The 20,756-nt window shown below is 43.6% G+C and overlaps 1 protein-coding gene across 1 annotated transcript in view; it reads left to right on the plus strand.

Annotated features, from left to right (window-relative positions):
- The window catches only part of Ccdc191 (coiled-coil domain containing 191), a 69,396-nt gene that overhangs the window by 29,334 nt on the left and 19,306 nt on the right, over positions 1-20,756 (plus strand). Inside the window, exons 9-11 of the mRNA XM_057763982.1 lie at positions 6,833-7,023; positions 15,491-15,740; positions 19,684-20,144. Coding sequence (XP_057619965.1) covers positions 6,833-7,023; positions 15,491-15,740; positions 19,684-20,144 — 902 coding nt within the window. The remainder of the gene's footprint in view (positions 1-6,832; positions 7,024-15,490; positions 15,741-19,683; positions 20,145-20,756) is intronic.

The following is a 20,756-nucleotide window of genomic DNA, read 5'->3' on the forward strand; positions in this document are numbered from 1 at the left end:
GGAGCCAGTATTGACCCTTAAAAGTGCTATAGGCCCAGAGGTTCCTGTTCGTCAGCAATGTTTGTTCCCAGTGCTAGATCTTGAACCAAGGCCTCATGCAGCCTTGGCAGTACTCTAGCAATACCTGTTCTTTAATATGTTTGGTGTTGTCGTCACTTGTTTTATTTTCTGAAAAGAATATATTATTTAGAACCTATATCCAGTAGCTGATGGAAGCAGATGAGTGATCCACGGCTGAGCACTGGCCTGAGCTCCTGGAGTTCAGGTGAAGAGAAGAAGGAGGGATCATATGAGCAAGGGGTCAAGAGCATGATGGGAAAACCACAGAGACAGCTGACGTGAGCTAGTGGAAGCTCACACACTATGAACTGACAGCTGGTAAACCTGCATGGGACTGAACTAGACCCTCTGAATGTGGGTGACAGTCATGTGGCCTGATCTGTTTTGGGGTGCCCTGGGAGTCTTACCAGGACCTATCCCAGGTGCATGAACTGGCTTTTTGGAACCCATTTCCTATGTGGGATCCCTTGCTCAGTTTTGATACAGAGGGGAGGGGCTTGGTCCTGCCTCAAGTTGGTATCCCAGACCTTGTTGGCTCCCCAAGAAAGGCCTTATCTCCTCTGAGGAGTGGATGTTGGATAGAAAAGGGGAGGGGGCAGGAGAAGTAGAGGGAGGTAGAACTGGGGTTGGTATGAAAAATGAAAAGTAAATTTTTTTAATAAAAAATATGGAAAAAATTAAAGAGAAAGCCTATGCCATAAGTCCAGGCCAGTCTCTAAAAATTTACAGAGTAGAATAATTTTTTTTTTTTTTTTGGTTTTTCGAGACAGGGTTTCTCTGTGGTTTTGGAGCCTGTCCTGGAACTAGCTCTTGTAGACCAGGCCGGTCTCGAACTCACAGAGATCCGCCTGCCTCTGCCTCCCAAGTGCTGGGATTAAAGGCGTGCGCCACCACCGCCCGGCTAGAATAATTTTTTTAAACACCAGTCATTTCTGGTGAATATTTATAAAAATCTCCTGTGGGTGAGGACAATGACATTTCTCATCTTATTGTTGGGCCACCTTGGAGCTGAAACAAGCATTTGCCTGATGTACTCTGAGATAAGATGTGTTCTTAGCATCATTTATGTGTGTGAGCGCCAGGTCTGGAGGACATGAAGCAGAAAGAGGGGGTTGGTAGGGATGAGAGCATCTCAAAGGAAAAGAGAAGGCCATGAGGAGGAGCGACCGTTCTCTCCTAAAGATATGGTGGGATTCTGAGATGTAGTCCAAGCTCTGCTGGGAAATAACAGCTCAATAAGTACAGTATTGTTGATTGGACTTCTTGACAGCATGAAGAATTTAGCAAACATCCATATGTCACCTATACATTCTGACACATTTATGGGTAAAATGCTCCAGTGTCTGATGTCTGGCATTTATGTTTAAACTCTGCAGGTGAGGGAAAGGTACAGGAAGAAAGACGGAGCCCTTGATTGGCAGCAGTGTTGATAAGTTGTAAAGCCAAGTGAAGCTTTATTCTTCTGCTGTGCTTGTGGATATGCTTGTTAAATTTTTGAAAATAAGTTTAGGAGAAGAAAGAATGAGATTGAATATAGAACTGTCTCCTGGTAGAGGTGTTCCGACTTTAGGCCTCTGGAGGTTTTCGCAGCACCTGACAGCTTGCTCTTCTCTGAATGGTGGGGGATGAAGAGACAGGAGTGGGTCATGGGCACTTCCTTTCCCATCCCAGGAGTCAAGGCTGTGCCACCCACTGCAGACTGACCTCGCTGTGGTAAAAATCCCTTTCCAAGCCCCAGGTTCTTTGTGCCTCCCATGTGCCTTTTCCTACAAACAGTCATCTCTGAAGGAAAAGAAGGCCTGGAAGATTTCTTCCAGTTGCAGAGTGGAATGTCTGTTCCTTTAACAGTGGGAGCAGAGAGGAATCCCTAGGGCATTCATGGGCGGTCAGCCTTCTTCCTGACTTTTGGCCTCAGCCAAGGTCCCTAGACGACTGGCCGACTGGCCGCACCATGGTTAGTTCCATTCAGCAACAATAAATTGTAAACTTGTTGACATTTTTGTCCTCTTTACAATTCATTGTTTATTTTTCCATGACAGAGAATTCTGATGCAATTATCACCGAGCTTTCTGACAAAAGGGGAATAGCTGAAGAATTTTGATGAGTTACCCACTTCATTAATCAGAACAAGCGTCTCTGGTGACAGGGTTAGAATTACAATGAAGATTAGATAGCAAATTGCTGTTCCACCTAGTGTCAATCATCCACAGTGACAGCAGTGTGATTACACTTCAGGGAAGAGCTTTTCTTGCCAACAGAGCGAGGGCAACTGCAGTGCAGGTAATAGATTTAGCAGGGTGGGCTGTCATTTCTTCTCTTGAGTGGAGTCCTTAGAAACCAAATGCTGTCTTGTGGAAGATTTTAAGGGGAAGACAGCATTGTGCTTTAAAACTTCCTCTCAAAATCATTACAGATGCATACTTAGGTACAGCTCATCCCCACAGTGGTTTTTCTTGCTTCATTTACCATACCAAGCCCATCACTGCAGCTTGATAGAGATGGTAGGAGCTAGGGGAGAATGTGTGATTGATTATAGTTGGAACCCATCGGCAAGAAAAGTCAGATACAGAAACGGGTGCAGTAAGAAGGAGATAAAGTGGGGCCACGTTAGCTACGTGGCTAGTTAAGTTTGAATTCTCCTGGCTTAAACAGAATGCACTATGCACTCCTCTTCCAACTCGAATGTGCTTTTAAATAGCTCTCGTTACAAAGAGAAAAAGGCTAGGGCACCATTGTAGCACTAACCATCGTTTCTCAACCTGTGGGTCACAACCCCTTTGTGATATTTACATTACAATCCATAACAGTGGCAAATTACAGTTATTATTCTAAAAATAATTTTATGGTTGGGCTCACCACAACATGAGGATCTGTACTGAAGGGTCACAGAATTAGGACGCGTGAGAATCACTGTTCTAGACTGTGAACTGATCAGGAGAAACAGGCAATTTCCTGGGGCTACAGAGGGCGACCTTTAATCCTCATTGTCACCTTGCCTGGATTTAGAATCACCTACAAGACACACCTAGGCGAAAGTGTTCAGTGAGGTTTAAGGGAGAGGGAAGAGCCATCCATGGATTGTCCCAAGCAAATCCAAAGGAGAAAGCCAGCTTAGACAGCATTCATTCCTCCCTGCCTCCTGACTGTGGGCACAGTGTGGCTGGATGCCCCAATTACACCTACTGCTTGGCCATTGTAGCTGTCGTCTTTTCCCTGCCATGGTAGATGTGCCCTCAGACCCAGGGCCCAAGTAAACCCTCTCTTAAATTGCTTTTGCCAAGAATATTGTCACAGCAATAAGAAAAGTGACTAACATCAGAGTGGAGGGAACAAACAGATGTGTCTGCGGGAGCGTGCCACTTGTCCGTCCAGGTCAGACAAGAGTAGCAGGGCTCTCTTCACGCAGGTTCGTCAGACACGTGTTTACCTAAATAATGTTTGCTATGGATCAAGAATAACTAAACAGCTATCCTCAATTCATTCTTTATTTTTAATCTAAATTTTAATGAGATTGCTTTTGAGCAAGCAGGGGGAAAAAACCCAGTAGCAAATTTATTTCAGTAAAGCAGTGTTCCAGGAGTCTGTCACTGGGCTATTGTTAGCTTCTGCATAATGGGGCCCACTCCAGACCTTTAAAACCCATCCTTTGCTCCCAGGGTCTTAACCCTGGGACTTTAAAGGAGCATACTGACTGTAGAGTTTAGAAACTCCAGCTTTGCTTCCTAAATTCAGTAAGTTTCTAGTGAATGCTGTTGTACTGTGGTAAGCTATGTGTTGTTTGCTTTCGCTTCAAAGCAGAGAATGTACCTTCCACTGTTAGGATAGACTAATTACCTAATAGATTAGAGTCACCAGGATGCCAGAATGTTTGAGTTTTGGCCTTGGAATTAACACTAATGCTTTACTTTGTGAATTTAATCATCCAGCATTAGTCTACTTAAAGTTTTAATTTGATGAGGTGACCCATAAGAATACTTAGAATTTTGATTTTATCATAATCTAAGAATTAATAAATAGTATGTGTAGAACATTAAAGGACTAGTAGTATAGCCTAGTTGTGTATAATTTGCTTATGTGCACAGAATCAAAAAATAAATAAGTAAATGAACAGTTAAAAGTGTAATGGTACACAGAAGTTACTGTGAACTTTATGATAAGAGAGAGAAAAATGCAAGGACATGAGCTGGAAAGATGGTCAGCAGTTGAGAGCACTGACTGCTCTTCCACAGGACCCAGGTTAAACTGTAGCATCCGCATGGTGGCTCACAACCATCTGTAACTCCAGTTCCAGGAGATCCAGTACCCCCTTCTGGCCTCCAAGGACACCAGGCACTCAAGTGGTACACAGGCTTACATATGCAGGCAAAACATCCATGCACATTGAACTTGTACTTTCAGAGGACCCGCATTTGTTCCCGGTATCCACATGATGGCTCTCCATGATCCTTAAATCCTGTTCCAGGAAATCCATGTTCTACTTCTGAGCTCCATGGACACCAGGCACCCTCGTCATGCACATACATACATGCAGGCAAAACACTCATACACAGAAAAAATTGAATAAATAAATTTAAAAAGGCATTTTAAGATGCTGTATTCTGTAAGCTAGAGAAGGAAATAACAATGGAAAAAAGAAAAGCAAACCTCCATCCTGGCAGCTTAGTGTACCCCAGCACAGGTGAAGGCAAATCTTGTATCCAACAAGTCTCTCCTTTCCCTCTTCTACCTCCTTTCTTTCCTCATCCTGTGCCTCCCCAGTGTATCTGAGCTGAGATTCTACAACATGTGCCCTCATTTGAAGAGATAAAAAAAAAGGGAATAAGGGCTTTGTTTAGGTTGTTTGTGGTTTCTCTTGATGAAATATTATAATACTATATGTTTATCTAAATGGGAATGTAACTATATCCTATATAGAAAAAATGGTTCTGGCCAAGTAGCATATTTCCAAGAAGTCTAGCATGTTTCTTTATATTTTTATTGGTCTTTTAAACTTTTTATTTATTGTGTGTGTACATGATGTATTTAGGTGGGCATATACATCAAAGTCCTGGTTAGTTCGTTGTCAGCCTGACACAGTTGAAGAACTGCCTCCATACATGGCCTGTGGGCATGTCTGTGAGACATTTTCTTGATTGCTGACAGATGTAGGAGGGCCCACCCTACTATGGGTGGTACCATCCTTAGGTAAGTGTGCCTGGGCAGTATAAGAGAGGCAGCTGAACGGGAACCTGGATGAAGTTAGTGGGTAGCATCCGTCCGTGTTCTCCGCTTCAGTTCCTAGGTCCAGGCTCCTGCGTCACGTTCCTGCCCTGGCTTCCCTCAGTGATGGACTATAACTCATAAACCAAATAAGCCTTCCTTCCCCTAAGCTGCTTTCAGTCTTGGCATTTATCACAGCAACAGAGAACAAACTAGCACTGTGAACAATTTCATGAAGTCAGTTCTCTCCTCTGGGGGTTCTACAAGGATTCAGGTTGTCAGGCTGGTGGGACAACCAGCTGAGGCATCTCACTAGCCCCAGGCTTTTATTTCTGTTTCCTGTTTCCCTATAACCTTCCAAAAGTAGAGATTGTTTCTTCAACAACTTTGTTTAGAGTTCCCAAACTGAAACACAGTGGCAGGTGTTTAGTAAATGTTGATATAGTATCCCTTAAGTATTTTTACAAATAAGGAAGCAGTGAATTAGGCTAAAGTCTTTGAAATCCATCCTTCTCATAAAAGCTACGTCCTGTGATGTTGCTTTCTGTTTGATCTCATGCTTAGCTCTCCTGTCAGGTTTGTCATTCCCAGGAAAGGGTACTGTTCCCTTCTCTCGGGAATGCCACCGTCTTGTGAGAATCAGTAAACTTGAGATTCTGATAACATGTAGTGAGCGCCTTGGCGGAAGAATGCAAAGTTTGCCTGGAATACAGTGGGAAGAGCGCCTAGAGTTGGCCATAGGACTGTCCCTGGGAAGTAAGTACTGGAGTGGACAGAGAAGGACACAGTGTGGTTCGTGCTGAGGCTGGGAGGTGGCAGGAGACTGATCTAGAAAGAAGAGAATGTTTTTATGAAGATGGACTGTATAGACAAGGACTGAATGCAGTGGTTTTTATGAAGATGGACTGTATAGACAAGGACTGAATGCAGTGGTTTTCTCCTTAGACCTGGATCACAAGTAAAGTATGCCCTGGGGACTTGGTTAGGGCATAATTTGCTATTGGCTGCATAGGTACGTGGTAGCCTGGGCATGTCTAGGCCTTCTCCTCAAAACCCCAATCACATGATTAGGGGTAGCCCAGGTAGGCTTGTCACTTTTAGCTGTCTTGTTTTCAAGGAATGGAGGCCCCAATCTGTTCCACTGAGAACTCATGAAGGATGTGAGTGGCGCTCAAGACAAGATTGAACTAAAGGCTGACTTACTATTTGAAGCTCCAAGACATCCTAGCGGGGCAGGTCATATTGGAATCAGCTCTGTCAAGCTCCTCAAGGCCTCTAGTTCATGTCTAAGATATGACCTGCTATCCCAGTTTACCACAGGACCAGTGCCTTGTAATGAGAATTAAGTATTTAGTTTAAGTCACAAAGCTTAGGGTACCTCTGATGCCTGCTTAGATATCTATCATTCCTCTAAGTATGAAAGAGCTGAGCTTTGTTCGATTCCATCCAAATCACAGGTCGCAGATTTGTTCAGAGAAGTGTGGTGGGAAAATCTGAGGACAGGGCTGTCATTGTAGCGTATTTGAAACACAAAAGCTGATTGGTGGTGGTTTTCCAAATGTTTCCACTATAGTGTCAAAAACGGTATTTCTCTGCCTGGCACAAGCTGATTCTGGATCATAGGATAAAGCTGGGGAAAGCTGGGACCCTGTCTGACTGGAAGCTTCAACTGAAGGTCCTGCGAGCCTGGAGAGACCATGCACGATCTCAGAAGCTGAAGCGGGAGACCCAAGCCTTGGAAAATGACCTTAGGGAAGAGAACAGGTACATTATATAGACCCTGGCGTGCTTACCTAGGGCATCTTCCCTCGGAAGAGCCTGGAAGCCAACTCCAGAAAGGCTGCCCACGAGAACCAGCTATGATACAGTGATCTGTTCGCCCGTGCTACCCCAGCTAGAGATGTTGAGGGAACTGCGGGCTGGCGTTCCTGCCACCCAGCTCCCGGCCGCCTGGCTAGCTTATGCCCCAAAATAACAACACACAAACTGTATTCTTTTAAACACTGCCTGGCCCATTTCTATTAATGTGTGTAGCACCGAGGTGCGCTTACTGGGAAGATTCTAGCCTACGTCCATCCTGGGTCGGAGCTTCATCGCATCTGCCCTGGGGAGCAGCTACATTGGCATCTAAGCTCACTTCCTCTTCCTCCCAGCATTCTGTTCTGTTTACTCCACCCACCTATGTTCTAACCTATGAGGGCCAAGCAGTTTCTTTATTAATTAACCAATGACCTTCCTCCATCATAGAGAGACTTCGCTGAGAACTAGAAGCAGAGCAGGTATGGGATGCAAATGCACCAATGGGGCTCCCTCCCTTTCATAGAGGAAAGACTGGGCTTCCATTGCCGAGGAACAGCGCCGCACCTTGTACCATCTCACAGTTCTGAGGCGGGAGTTGGTGTATATGCCAATAATCCTCATTGATAGAGTCACAGTCTGCACATAGAATGCTAATTAAGGATGCAGGGAACATCCATCTGGGAGGGCTAACCTGCCAAGAGTGATTCCTCCCACAGTGCTGCCTTTTGTTCCACACCTTATTTAGAGGTTTCTGGCGCTTTTATATCAAGCTCCTCTTTGCCGGTGCTGTCTCACACAGACTTCATTGTCAAATGAAGCTTTTTTTTTTTTAATTTTATCGTCTTAAAATTAAATACATTTTCTGTTTCATTTCCAGGTTTAACCTTGCATGGTGTGTGTGTGTGTGTGCGTGTGTGTTATTTTTGTCTTGTTGTTGCTTAGTAATGCTGCCTGTTGAACCCAGGGCTTTGCATGTTTTCTTACTGGGCTCCACACCCTCTGCCCATCACCTTTTTATTCTAGAATCAATGTCACTGAAGTAGAAGGAACCGTTATGTTCTCATGTGTAATCATTACTGACACTCTGTCATTCATTCCAGGATGAGAAATTCAGTGAATGGGATATGGAAGAGTTGTTCCATTGAAAGCATAGATGATAAGCCCGCTGATAATAGGTGGTATCAGATCCTGGGAGGGCACATAGGCATCTAGCACATGGTCCGCTGTCCTCAAAGAACTCAGCTGTGTGAGAAAAGCAGCATCTAAAGACAGTGCAGGTGTTCAGCATATTGTACAGCAGGGAATGTGTTCCCTTCTGCTGCGAGGAACGCGACAGAGCGAAATGCCGCTGTCCGGGTAGATGCCTCAGATTGTGTAAACCAGGCTTCATCAGGATGGAAGGGGAGCCATCTGGTTGGGCTGGAGATAAACGCGTGACCTTGCTTGTTTACGTGCTGTTCTCTCTCTATAGTCCTTTGTTTTTACTCTGTGTGCTTGTGTGTGAGCCCACATGAGTTCATATGTGCCACATGTATGCAGAAGCCCGTAGAAGTCATAAGAGGCCATCAGATCCCCGGGAACTGGATCTACAGGTGATTGTGAGCCTCTAACCAGTTCTGGGAACTGAACTTGGATCCTCTGAAAGGGCAGCAAGTGCTCTTATCTCTTGACCCTCTCTTGCCCCCAGGAAAAGCTTTATATGCTGGGACAAGGAGTTTAAGTGTTAGTTGGTTTTCAGGTGAATTTCTAAGCTTTCCAAGCAGGAGGATGACCCGTTTGGACCATACAGTGGGGTGCATCTCCAGTGAAAGAGCCAGTGGAGAAGATTCTGCTTTAATCTGTTTCCAGAATCTCAAGGCCTCGTGCTTGGTGTAAGGAGCTGGGATGACAGCTGACTGTGAAACAGAATGATGGGGGTTTGCTGGGTAAAGAATGCAAACTGGAGACCGTGTAAGGGCACAGGGTGGAAAACACAATGTTAAAGTTAAAGCCGCCAGTAAGACTTGCATGCCAGAAGAAAAATCTGGAGAACTCAGGATTCCATTCCAGTTAAACAGTTCAAATAGAAAAGGCACTAAATGGATATTTTAAAATAGTATAATGTGCCATTTTTTTAAGATCTCAGAACCTTTAGTCTGGTATCTGAATTATTTTCAGGTACCTATTTTTAAATGTTCAGAATGGGTACTAAAACTTGTTTCACTGCTGAAGTTAGACAATATTTAACTTACAATACTTTTTTTTTTTTTTTTTTTACTATAAAGCTTTAGAACAAAACATATCCTAGAGCAGGGTGACACCTTAGGATCGTCTGATCCAGGCCCTCATTTCATGAATGAGGAAAAGAAAGCCCTGAGAGTAGAAGTGACTGTCACAGAGCCAGGTGGAGCAAGTGTAGAACGAGAACCTTGTCCCTGGGGTTCTGTCTCGGATGCCTTCGCCAGATAGTACTGCCTCCCGGTTAAGACGAACGGCATCTTAGTTGTGGCTTCCCAGGCTAGCCGTGAGTTTCCGCTGTGTTGTGATTTCTGTGGACTGTGTTGTGAAAACTAAGAGTGGCGATTAGCAAATGGCAGATCACCCTGGAAAGGAGAGAGACAGGAGCTGCTCCTGCAGACCCTCCTGCGGCCCAGCTCACTGCGTGGTGAATATTGCCCTAGAAACTGTTTTAGGAAATTCAGACTGTGGACTATATTCATCGTGCCCAGCGAGGTTTCTCCGCATGCCTCGGTGGACACGGACTACAGTGATGAATAAGCCGGTCAGCGAAGGGAGGCTCGGTTGCTTCCTTTCTTGCAGCTTAACTGGATGGAGTCTTCATGCTCCGGTAAGCCGCATGGATAGGTGAGAGCAAGTGGTAGAGTGGTTACTCACGTGGGACGGGACACGTGATGCTTTGGCTCCTTGCAGGATGCTGCTGAAACCACTTGTCTAGCATTCCCATGTAAGCTGAATCCCCATCCCTGGTTTCTGCACCCACACTGGTTTTGTTCCCTGAGGTTTCTCCTCAGGTCTGCCCCCCTGCAGGACCCGGCCTTGTGGGCTTTCTTCTGTTCTTCCCACTCCTCTCTAAAGTAACAGCAAATCCCTCTGTTCTCATTTATAATTTAGTAACCTCCTTCTTCCTAAGCCTATGCACAGTCTCACCTCTACTCCAAGGGTTCATCCACTTAGCCTACAAATGCATCTTGCTTTTTCTAATAGGAATTGTGGTCGTTCTATTTCCATCTTCCTCTTTTCTTTCAGAGGTAGTGATGGTGTTGGGTGTGATGGTGCATGCCTGTAATCCTAGCATTTGGGAGGGGAAGGCAGAGTGATGTGGAGTTGGACGTTGCCCTTAGCATATAGCCAGTTTGAGGTCAACCTGGGTTACATGAGACCTAGTCCCCAAAAAATTTTTAAAAAAGGTTATTGTGACTAATGGTTTCACTAAATTTCCATATAATACCATGCTATAGTTTCAGCATCGCAAACATTTCTGGACTCAGTGCTTAGGCAATGCCATAGAACTCTATTACTGACACCTTTGATGTGGTGGCAGCGAAATTTTAACAGTGTCAGTTTCCATAGCATCTACACTTTCACAGGTTGGCTTCGTGTCCACTACTCCTTATAGTTCCAGGCAACTCTGCAGGAAAAGGGGAATAAGCAGGGTTTGAGTTCGGTGTCGTCTGCTGGCTCTTCAGTCCTGTTCTCCTGCTCTCTCTGGACTTTCCTAGGAAGCACCTGCCCTAGGCTGTCCCAGCCACCATCCACGTGTCCTGGGCTGCCATCTTCACAGCGGTCCTCTGGCTCTGCCTGGAACATGCCTTAATCTTTCCTGTCAGTTCTCAAGCCCCCACTTCTTTTTTCCTATAGCCCTTGATCGTCCATAATTTTTCATTTCTGAGTTCAGCTTTCTGTGGGCAGTCCTATACAGAGCAGTTCTGTCAATCATGTTCAGTCGCCTTTCCCTCTGTGCTCGCCTGGGTTCCCAGGTGAGTGGCCAGAAGCCACGTGGCATCTGCATCTGGGGAAGCCCCTAACAGGATCTGTCAGACGACCAGACTCGCATTGCCTGGCTCACTTGAAAAACTCCCTTAAACAAAATTGTCTTCTATCCCGTTTCCCTGGGGGCTACCTAGTGCATTATTGGATGCATTAGTGTGCTCTTGCCTGTTCCTGCTAAAGCTGCTCATCCCAAATGCAGCCGCTCCAGTCACTGCTGTTCTGTTCTGCATCAGGTCTCGGCACTTAGTCAGATCACTGGCATGCGGTTATTTATCCTCTCCCATTTCCTTCTGAAAAATTCAGGACATGGGGCCAGGGAAATGGCCCAGGCAGTAAAGGCACTTGCCATCCAGCCTAGTGACCAGAGGTCCATCCCCAGAACCCACACAGGGGAGGAGAACTGATTCCTGCCAAGTTTTCCTCTGACCTCCACACGCTCACTGGAACCCCCAGCAAGAAAAGAATGCAAACATTAAGACGCGGTTTAGATATCCAGTAGTCTTGCTGTGAGATAGCATTATTACTCTTATCTACGGATTTCATTCTATATTTTGTTTTATTTATTTAAGGTAACAAAAGAAAAAAAAACATTTGAAGAGGTAGGCAGGGCAGCATTCTCAACGCCATTCCTGAGGACGAATCGGCAGCTCAGAGACCATCAGCACTTGCCACTATCCCAGGTCTGCTTGAAGTTCTCCTGACTTCGAGACTGTACATTACACACCTCTCACTAAAAGCACTCTTAGAGGTGTTGATCCTGGACAATCCGCTTCACACTTGAATTCCTATTTAAATCATTGCTGTTTTGTGCTCTTAGGGCCTCTAGAGACAGCCTTTCTTTGCAGGCAGTTATGTAATTATGATGATCAATTTCTACGTTCTTGCTGGAAATGTTCTGATTTAGCTCACGAGCATATTGGGGCAGGCTGTTTTCCTCTGTCCTTCCTTATCGTTCCTGGGAACTTTGTCTCGAGCCTTTTCTTCAGGTGGATTTACCTAAGCGATTGCGTCTCACTACGGTTTTAGGAAAACGAGGTGATTTCATAACAAAGGGAGGCGACCACCTCCCTTTCAAAACTAGCTATATTTTTAGTGCAATCTTTTCAAAAATATGGAAGTTGGTTCATATGGGACATTGTCACTATGCCAGAACGAAGTGCAGAGCAGCAGGCATGGAAACAGACTTTCTGGTTTCCGTGTCTGTTTTCTGCCCTTCCACCTTAGCTCACAAATATGGAAGTCCTGCCTGCACTCCAGATCTCCTGTGCAGCCATCATAGACGGCTCTCAGCACCGGAACAAGCATGCCTTCCCTTCTCACTTTCCCACCTTCTTGGTCTCGATGGAGTTCTAGCGATGGTTTTCTCTGTGGCTTTTGTAGTATCTAAAGAATTGTACTGACAGCCAAGGGCCCAATGCTGCTTGGGCTGTTTATACTGTAAAAATAATGTTAGCACACCAGGTGCCTCTCACAGCCACCCTTCTTGAGAAGATTGATGTAAGCTGGATTTCACATTAGTCAGCCTCAGCAGCAAGCATCTTCTGCCCTAAAATTTGTGAATTTTACTCCCTGGAGAAAGCTATAGGTTTGTGTTTGTCTCCCTACTTAGTCTTTGCGGCTTTCCCTCCAATTTAGCTTACTGCCTCTTCTAAAAAATGTATCAAGTCAGTCTCGTTAGATACTTAATTTATTTCCATTATAGTAAAATACATACATATTTATTATGACTTATAATATGCTTTTATTATAGAAACTATCTGCCAGCTACCAAGTATTTTGTCAGCCATCCTCAACTTAATAATCAACCATTATAAAGATCAATTAAATATAATGGTATATGCTGTCGGAAAGTGTCGTGGGCACTCTCCTGCCGCTGTAGCAGAGTAGCATAGGCCAAATAACTTTAGAACTATAGAAGTTTATTTGGTTCCTAGTTCTGGGGACTTAGACGCTCAGAGCGCACACAGTACTGGCATGACAAGGGCAAGCAAGAACACACTGGACAGGCAGGAGGTGGGGTTCTCACCCTTTTCACTGGTAACCCGTCTCCATAACTACACCATCAGTCTGCTCCTAGGGGCACAGCCTTTGTGACCTGATCAGCCGTTTTCAGGTTGTGACTGGTAGAACACTAGAACACCTACTATGGCCCCCAGCTCCTTAGTTAACTTTCCAGGGCCCCGCCTCTTCCTGTTGTTAAGGTAGGAGTTCAGGCTCCACATTCTTAGGTGTGTTGAAACCATGGCAGCTGAGGTGCTTGTATCTCAGGGCTGGGTTAGAACAGAAATAGCCATGCGTTTCTGGTAGCAAGGGGAATACTATTTGGAGAAACTTTGTTTCCTATATAGATATCAGAAACAAAATACACACATTTCATTTGAGTTTACATATAAGTTTCAATATTGTTACAGTGTAACATTTTTCACTATAGTAACCAGAGAAGGTCATGTAAAAATTTTTAAAAACTATAGAAATGGGGCTGGAGAGATGACTCAGCAGTTAAAAGAACTTAATGCTCTTGCAAAGGACCTGGATTCAGTTTGGGGTACCCTCGTGTGAGGGGCGGGGGTCACATCCTTCTCTAACTACAGTTCCAGAGGGATCTGACGCCCTCTTCTGGCATCTGTGGGTACTGCATGCATGCATATGGTCCAAATATGTATTTACATGCAGACAAAACAGTCATATACAAAAGTAAACAAGTCATTGCCGGGCAGTGGTAGCACACGCCTTTAATCCCAGCACTCGGGAGGCAGAGGCAGGTGGATCTCTGAGTTCGAAGCCAGCCTGGTCTACAAGAGCTAGTTCCAGGACAGGCACCAAAAACTAGAGAAACCCTGTCTCGAAAATCAAAAAAATAAAAAATAAAATAAAAAAGTAAAAACAAAAGTAAACAAGTCTTATTATTTATCTCTAGAAATCTAGAAATGTTCTCCCTATGCACTGATTTAAATCATGATTTTCTTGATAGGACTCCAGAGTGTATATATAATGTTTAATAGAAAGAGCTATGCACACAGTGCTGTGGAAAACTCAGTTGTGTTTACAAGATAAAATCAATAAGGCAAATAAGCAATATTGGATTTTGTCTCCAAATGGACACTTGATGCCACATAATCAATCATATAATAAGTTTCAAAATCACAGTGATGCCCATCTCCCAATACATAAATACAAGAAATCTCTAGGCTTGAATCCCGCGTGCATGTGTGTGTGTGTGTGTGTGTGTGTGTGTGTGTGAGAGAGAGAGAGAGAGAGAGAGAGAGAGAGAGAGAGAGAGAGAGAGAGTGCATGCGTTGTGCATGCAGATGTGGTGTTTACATGTGTGCAGATGGAGACCCAAGGTTGCTTCAGTGTCTTCTGTATGAAGTCAGGGTCTCTTTCTGAAGCTGGCACTCTTCTAGTCTGGCTCACCAGTTCGCTCTAAGGATTCTGCCTTTCCATTTCCTGTGTTTTGAGATTACTGACAGGCCGCCACACCTACCTGGTGTCTGCGCGGGCTCTGGGGACCTCAACTCCAGTCCACACACTCGTGTAGCCAATGCGTTACCTACAGAGCCTTCTCAGCCCCAAGGCTTGAACTCTTGACCAGCTTCCACCATGATGTCTCCTGGGATTGATTCCCATAGCTAAATCAATAATGTCTACTCCCAACTCAAGCAGCCAGGGGCACTAATGTTTACAAAGGTCGCAGGAGCCCGGAGGAACTCTTTCTTAGGTGATGAATGAGCTCTGAGAGCTGAAGCCTGGCCTGTACCCTAACATGTGCCTAGTGCTTCAGGGCTTTGGCGAATGCGAGCTTGGCCGTGACTCTCTCCCCATGCAGGTCCTTAACAAGATCATCTTCAGGGTTTGACGTAGACTTTGATAAGTCTTTTTTGCTGTTTGTTTATTTGTATTTTTGGAACAGGGTTTCTCTGTGTAACAGCCCTGGCTGTCCTGGAACTTGTTCTGTATATCAGGCTAGCCTCAAACTAACAGAGATCCACCTCCCTCTGCCTTCCAAGTATTAGGATTAAAGACATGCACCACCACGCCCAGTGAGAAGTTCTAATTATTGGCCTCACTAAGTGATATGACTAATCTACGGAGTTTTCTCCTAACATATCTGCCTTAGATTTCCACCTGTCTGAATATCTGCTTCCCTAACGCATCCTTCTTTTCAACAGTTACATGTATATATAATATAAATCAGTATGTCTTATTGGAAAGTTAGAATAAATAGTACAACCACTTTTTCTTCTTAAAGGTATATGCTGAGCTATTGATGCCTTTGATTAGAGTCTGCTCTGGGGAATGTAAAGTAATTCTTTTAGTTTCCTATAACAGGACAAGATGGAGCACTTTAGGAACTTCTTTGGTCTTATGTTTCCTTTGTATTATCAGCTAACACTATACATGGCTTCTTCTTTTTTTTAAACGGACGTACTTTGTCTCTTAGAAAACAGCAGCTGGCTAACGAGTTTAACCGGAAACAACTTCTCCGATACTGCTTTGCTGAATGGCAGCGTTGGCATGGTTCAGAAGTTATAAGGAGGGAGCTGGCGCTAGCCAAGGAGCAAACTAGGAAGAAAATGGATGAGCTGCTGAAGGCAGCCTCGCTCGGGAAACTCAATTCCAATGGGTCATCGGGTATCCACCGTCTTGCAGAGACAACAGCCGAGGTGGACCTGGCAGTGGGAAGTGGAGAGGTACATTGTTCCCTTTGTTTGGGCTTCATGTTTGTTATGGATTTGCATCTGAGCTTTGCACTTTCATGGCAGCTGGCATGAGAGTGCCCTGTCTAAGCTACGCAGAGGTTAGGGCTGCTACAATGCACAAAGCTTATGCACAGCCATGCAGGCTGTGATTATTTCCTTGACTGGAATTTTTTTTTAATAGTCATACGTCAGTGTTGGGCTAGCCGGAAGTTGCTAAGGACACGATAGAGAAGGGATTCGGAACAGCTGAGTGAAAGGCCTTTGGAAAGAGAGGGGTAAAGCTTGCTGACAACTTTTGAGCCCCCATTTGATCTTCACACATTTCCTTTTCGGATAAGCTTCTGATATAATGTATTTTTAACTTTTGTTTTTTTAATAAGAAAGTTGTTTATACTAATTGTGACAATTTGGTAGGAGAAAAATCACCAAGAATTTTTTTTTTTTTTTAAATCAGTGGTGATGGTATCTACCTGTAACTGCAATCTCCAAGTCAGTCTGGGCTGTTTAGTGAGTTCAAGGCCAGTCTCAATAAATAGCCACATCTATTATTCCATTAGCTGGAGGTAACAGGAAGTACAGTTATCTATTCTTTTCTCTATTGAGGAATATATAAATTTCTTATTGTTAATATTTTATTTAGCTTTAAATTCCCCTCAACTAGGTCAATCCAGCCTGCCATAATCAGGAAAAGGAAGGCTTGTTGGTTTTGTTTGCTTGTGAGACCTGGTCTCTTACAGTACAGTCTGGCCTAAAATGCCCTCAGTAGTAAAGGTTGGCCTTGAACTCCTGATCCTACCTCCTTGAACTCCTGATCCTACCTCCACTTCCCAAGTGTTGGTATTATGCAAGGTTGTTCTGTGGGATTTGTTTGGTTTGGTTTTTTTTTTTAATATGAACGTAACTATTTTATTTTCTTATAAATATCTTTTGAATTTGCTAAATAGAACATGGACATTTTCTATTACTAAATATATCTTAGCCATAGTTCTTCTTTAAAAGTAGTTCTCAGAGCTCAGAATCTCTGGGAATGGGGCAGCAGTAATTTCAGGTCTGCAGGTGAACTCAGTGCCCACCCTGGTTATGGACTGCAGCTCTCTGCCGGCATTTTGTAATGCAAACATGACATTGTATGGTGAACCTAAGTTAGAAGTAGTTAACTCATAGGTGGCTGAAATTTAATTTGTTTTCAGTTTGTCGTTATTTCAAACAGTGTTTCACTGAACATCCCATTAGTAACTAGTCTTTACATATATACATAATGCTTTACTTAGGGGGAGTATTTTAAGACAGAATGTATGTTCTATTTTTATCTTACGTTTTTTATCATTTGCATTTTTATTGCTAGTGAAGTTAAGCATTTTTATATTGCCATATATACATAAAGATATGGATATAGAAAGATAGGCATAAGTAAGTCACCTTTGTTCATTTTTCTATAGTGTACATATCTCTTTATTCATAGGAGTTCTTTAAACTTTTAGGAATATTGATACTTTCGTTATTATGTGTGCTGCAGACGGTTGTTCTCCTGGTCATCTGCCTTTCTGGTTTGGTTGGGGTTTGGTGCTGTGCCTAGCTGTTCATTTCTTATGAGGTCACTCCTGGCAGTTTGTCTTCCTCTGTTGCACTTGTCTTGTTAGAAAGCCTTAGGAGCGGATCCTCTGCCTCCACCCTGCCCGAAGTGCTGCTAAGTGCTTAACTCAGGCACATAAAATTAAATTGGGCACCCGAGGGTCTCAGCCTTGCCTTATACCCTGATTACTCTGAGCAAGCAGGATGGCTTCCATTTAAGGTACTCTCTGCAAAGAAGGAGCCCAAGAATGCTTATGTAACATCCTCGGCCCTTCCCCCAGGCATTTTATCTACCTTCATATTAGCTAGATAATTTCATCTCTATTGAGACCCAGAAAAGATTTATATCCTAAGAAATAGCTGAATGGAACCTTTTTTTCTTATCAAGTTCTACTGTTGTTAACTTTAAATGAAAAAAGTCAGCAAAAATACTTTTCCTATGTAAAACAAAAAAAATGCTGTATAATATACATATATTTCTATGTATATATGTACATATATATATATATATATATATATATATATATTTCAGTAAAAGCCTCCAAGTTCCAAACTAAAGAAGAAAAAGTTTTATCAAGAAAATAATTTTTTGGAAAAAAAGATAGAACAAAGAAAACAAGGGACTAAAATAGGCCTTATAGTTCACGAAATAAACTCCATCTTTTCTGGTATGTACAGTAAAACAGGAGCAAATTAAATGCCTTAAAAGATTTCAAAATTATCAGTTAGCTGGTAGGTAATTTCCTCTGAGTAGACCGGGCTGTGCAGTTCTTTTCCAGCAAGTACAAACTGTACCAATAGGCTTTTGTTTCATTCTCCTGTTGTTACCTTCAGAAGTTGCCATGATCCAAAAGAAGCTTTGGTGCTGTACTCAAGGCTTTTATGCAGTCTTGCTGGGCTAATAAGGGGTCATTACCACAAGGTTTAAAAGCACCTAAAACATCTACCCTGCTTGATGCTAAATTACATAAGCAGGGTTCTCATGAATAAATGTCCACTGACATTTCTAAAATAAAAGGTTATTTTTAAAGTCTTTAGCATGTCAGGGTTTCCATGGATCACATCTCTCACGTCAGCTAAGTCTTAGAGAGCATTTCCATTATCATGTGCAGTGCTTCTGAGTCCCTGAGGATGGTACCCGTTAGTGCTGAGGGCGTCTAACATGGGACAGCCCATGGCTTTCCCTGCCATTGCACATGGTATAATTGTAGCTGATCACATCACGGACTCAAACATTCTAACTTGACATGAATTTTGGCCAGAATAAGTTTTGCTGTTAGGAATGCTTCTTTCCTTCCCCCTGGGTAATGTCATTGAGCATGAGTCCTGCCTATAAATGAAGTTTACACCTTTGAAAGGTATTATGTTGTATGCTAATACAAGGTATTAAGATAAGGCTGTTCTTATGTAGAGCAGATATTTGCTTAGCCCTGGCTTTCCACAAACCTCACCCAAACAGATAGTTGGGAAAGAACTGGAGATTAGCCTCAAAATTTGTTGAGGTTGAAATTTGTATTCTATTTAAAGATGAATTTAGTAGAGATGGAACAGGCTTGAAAGAACAGATCTGTTGCATCTTAAGAAATAACTGAAAGTAACCTTTTTTTCTTACCAAGTTCTTACTGTTATTACCTTAAATAAAAAGGTCAGCAAAAAGTATTTTTTTCTGTACAAAACAAAAAATTTGCAATATAATAGACTTACATACATAAATTTAGAGTTAAGACATACATATATACATGCATACATATGTTTAGACTTACAACATACATACATATATACAAACATGTTTAGACCTAAGAGAAAGCCTCTAAGTATCTGAAGTGAAAAAGAAAATTTTCAAACATTCTTAAGGAAAAAATATATCCTGTGCCACAAAAAAAGGTCAGATTTCTGTAAATTTTAGTGTCAATTTTACATTTAAAAAGTTATATATTGTAAGAAATAAACTTGTCTAGTTACAAAATGAACTTAAACTCCTAAGAGGAGGTGGGCATGGTAGCGCATGCCCATACAGTAAAACACTTTAGCAAGGGGAAGCAAGAGGGTCATTAGCTCAAGGCCAGCCTGAGCTACGCGGCCTGAAAAGCCAAGGGACTCTTCCAGCTCATTGCAGATGCCTTTGCCCATGACAACAGCCCCCACAGCTCTGCCCACATTCCACTCGTGATGGGGAGCCCAGCATGCATTCTCAGCAGCTTACAGCACTAAGCTCGTGGTGTCTGAGATACCCGGACATAGAGAGCAGGGCATCTCTACCTGAGGTGTAGCACACTTGTGCCATTGAACAGAACAACACTAATGAGACAAGCCAGGATCTCAGCCCATCAGTACTGAGTTAGAATATTACCGCTTTCCTCAGGTCGCTATCATGCCCACTTGGTGGGAAAAGCCACCTGTGGTGAGCAGTGGTTGTATGCTGAGCCATTCCCCAGGAAGAACAACGGAGGGTGATATTCAGGGTCCCCTCCCAGATGTCTGTGGGAGCACACCTGGCACACAGCAGCCCAAGACTCCAGATGCTAAGACCACTAAACAGCCCAGTAGCCATGAAAAGCCTGGGACCACTAGCCAGGAAGCAGAGCCTGTTTGTGAGGGGCCTTCCCACCGTCGCCATGTCTACCAGCAACAGCTGATTGAAAAGCAAAAGAAGAAACTCAAGGAGCAGCAGAAGCTCATTCAGCAGCTGAAGGAAGACCAGCGGTTGGCTGAGGCCCGGTGGGCAGCTGAGCGTGCCACAACAGTCACAGAAGCACAGAGTCGCCTTCTGTCCAATCCCAGAGGAGCGGAGGAGCTGCCAGGAACCTGCCAGAAGCTTCTAAAGTAGGTCGGCAGTGTCAGAGCACCCCATCAACTTGCTGGAGGGGGTTTCCTTTGAGAAAGAGAGACTGCTGAGTATCTTTGCTTGGCTCTTACTCTCCTATGTCTTTATGTGGTCTGTCCACTCAGAAAGCCAAGAAGTCAGAGGGCTGCCTAGATGGATACACTGTATAGTGAGGGAGGTAGCTGCCTTTGGGAGAGGAACTTTGTAATTGTGTAGGGAAAGAGAAGAATGCTTGTTCTAACTAGATTCCTGAGTTTCTGATTATGCTTAGTGCTGAGAAGCCAGGGCAGACAGCATGGACCCCATGGACCAGCCACAGCCTGGATAATTTCCTCGCTTGTTCGAAGTCAAATTTTGTACCTTCAGGCTTGAAATAGGAGTTCTACATTGCCTCAAAGTCTCTTAAGACAATTTCAGGTGTGCCTGAGACATACTTTGGTGTGATGAGGTCTTTAGAACCGATCAGAAGATGAAGGTGGGGTCTTTCTTATGCCGACTCAAGTCTGGGTATAGCAATTCATCCTTAACTCAGAGTTCAGGTGAACTTTGTATAGCGCTTTGGGTTCCTTGGGTGCAAAGACTTTGAAGGAAGCCAATTATCAATTTAAATT

The sequence above is a fragment of the Chionomys nivalis genome, chromosome 3, assembly GCF_950005125.1.
Source record: "Chionomys nivalis chromosome 3, mChiNiv1.1, whole genome shotgun sequence".
Lineage (NCBI taxonomy): Eukaryota > Metazoa > Chordata > Mammalia > Rodentia > Cricetidae > Chionomys > Chionomys nivalis.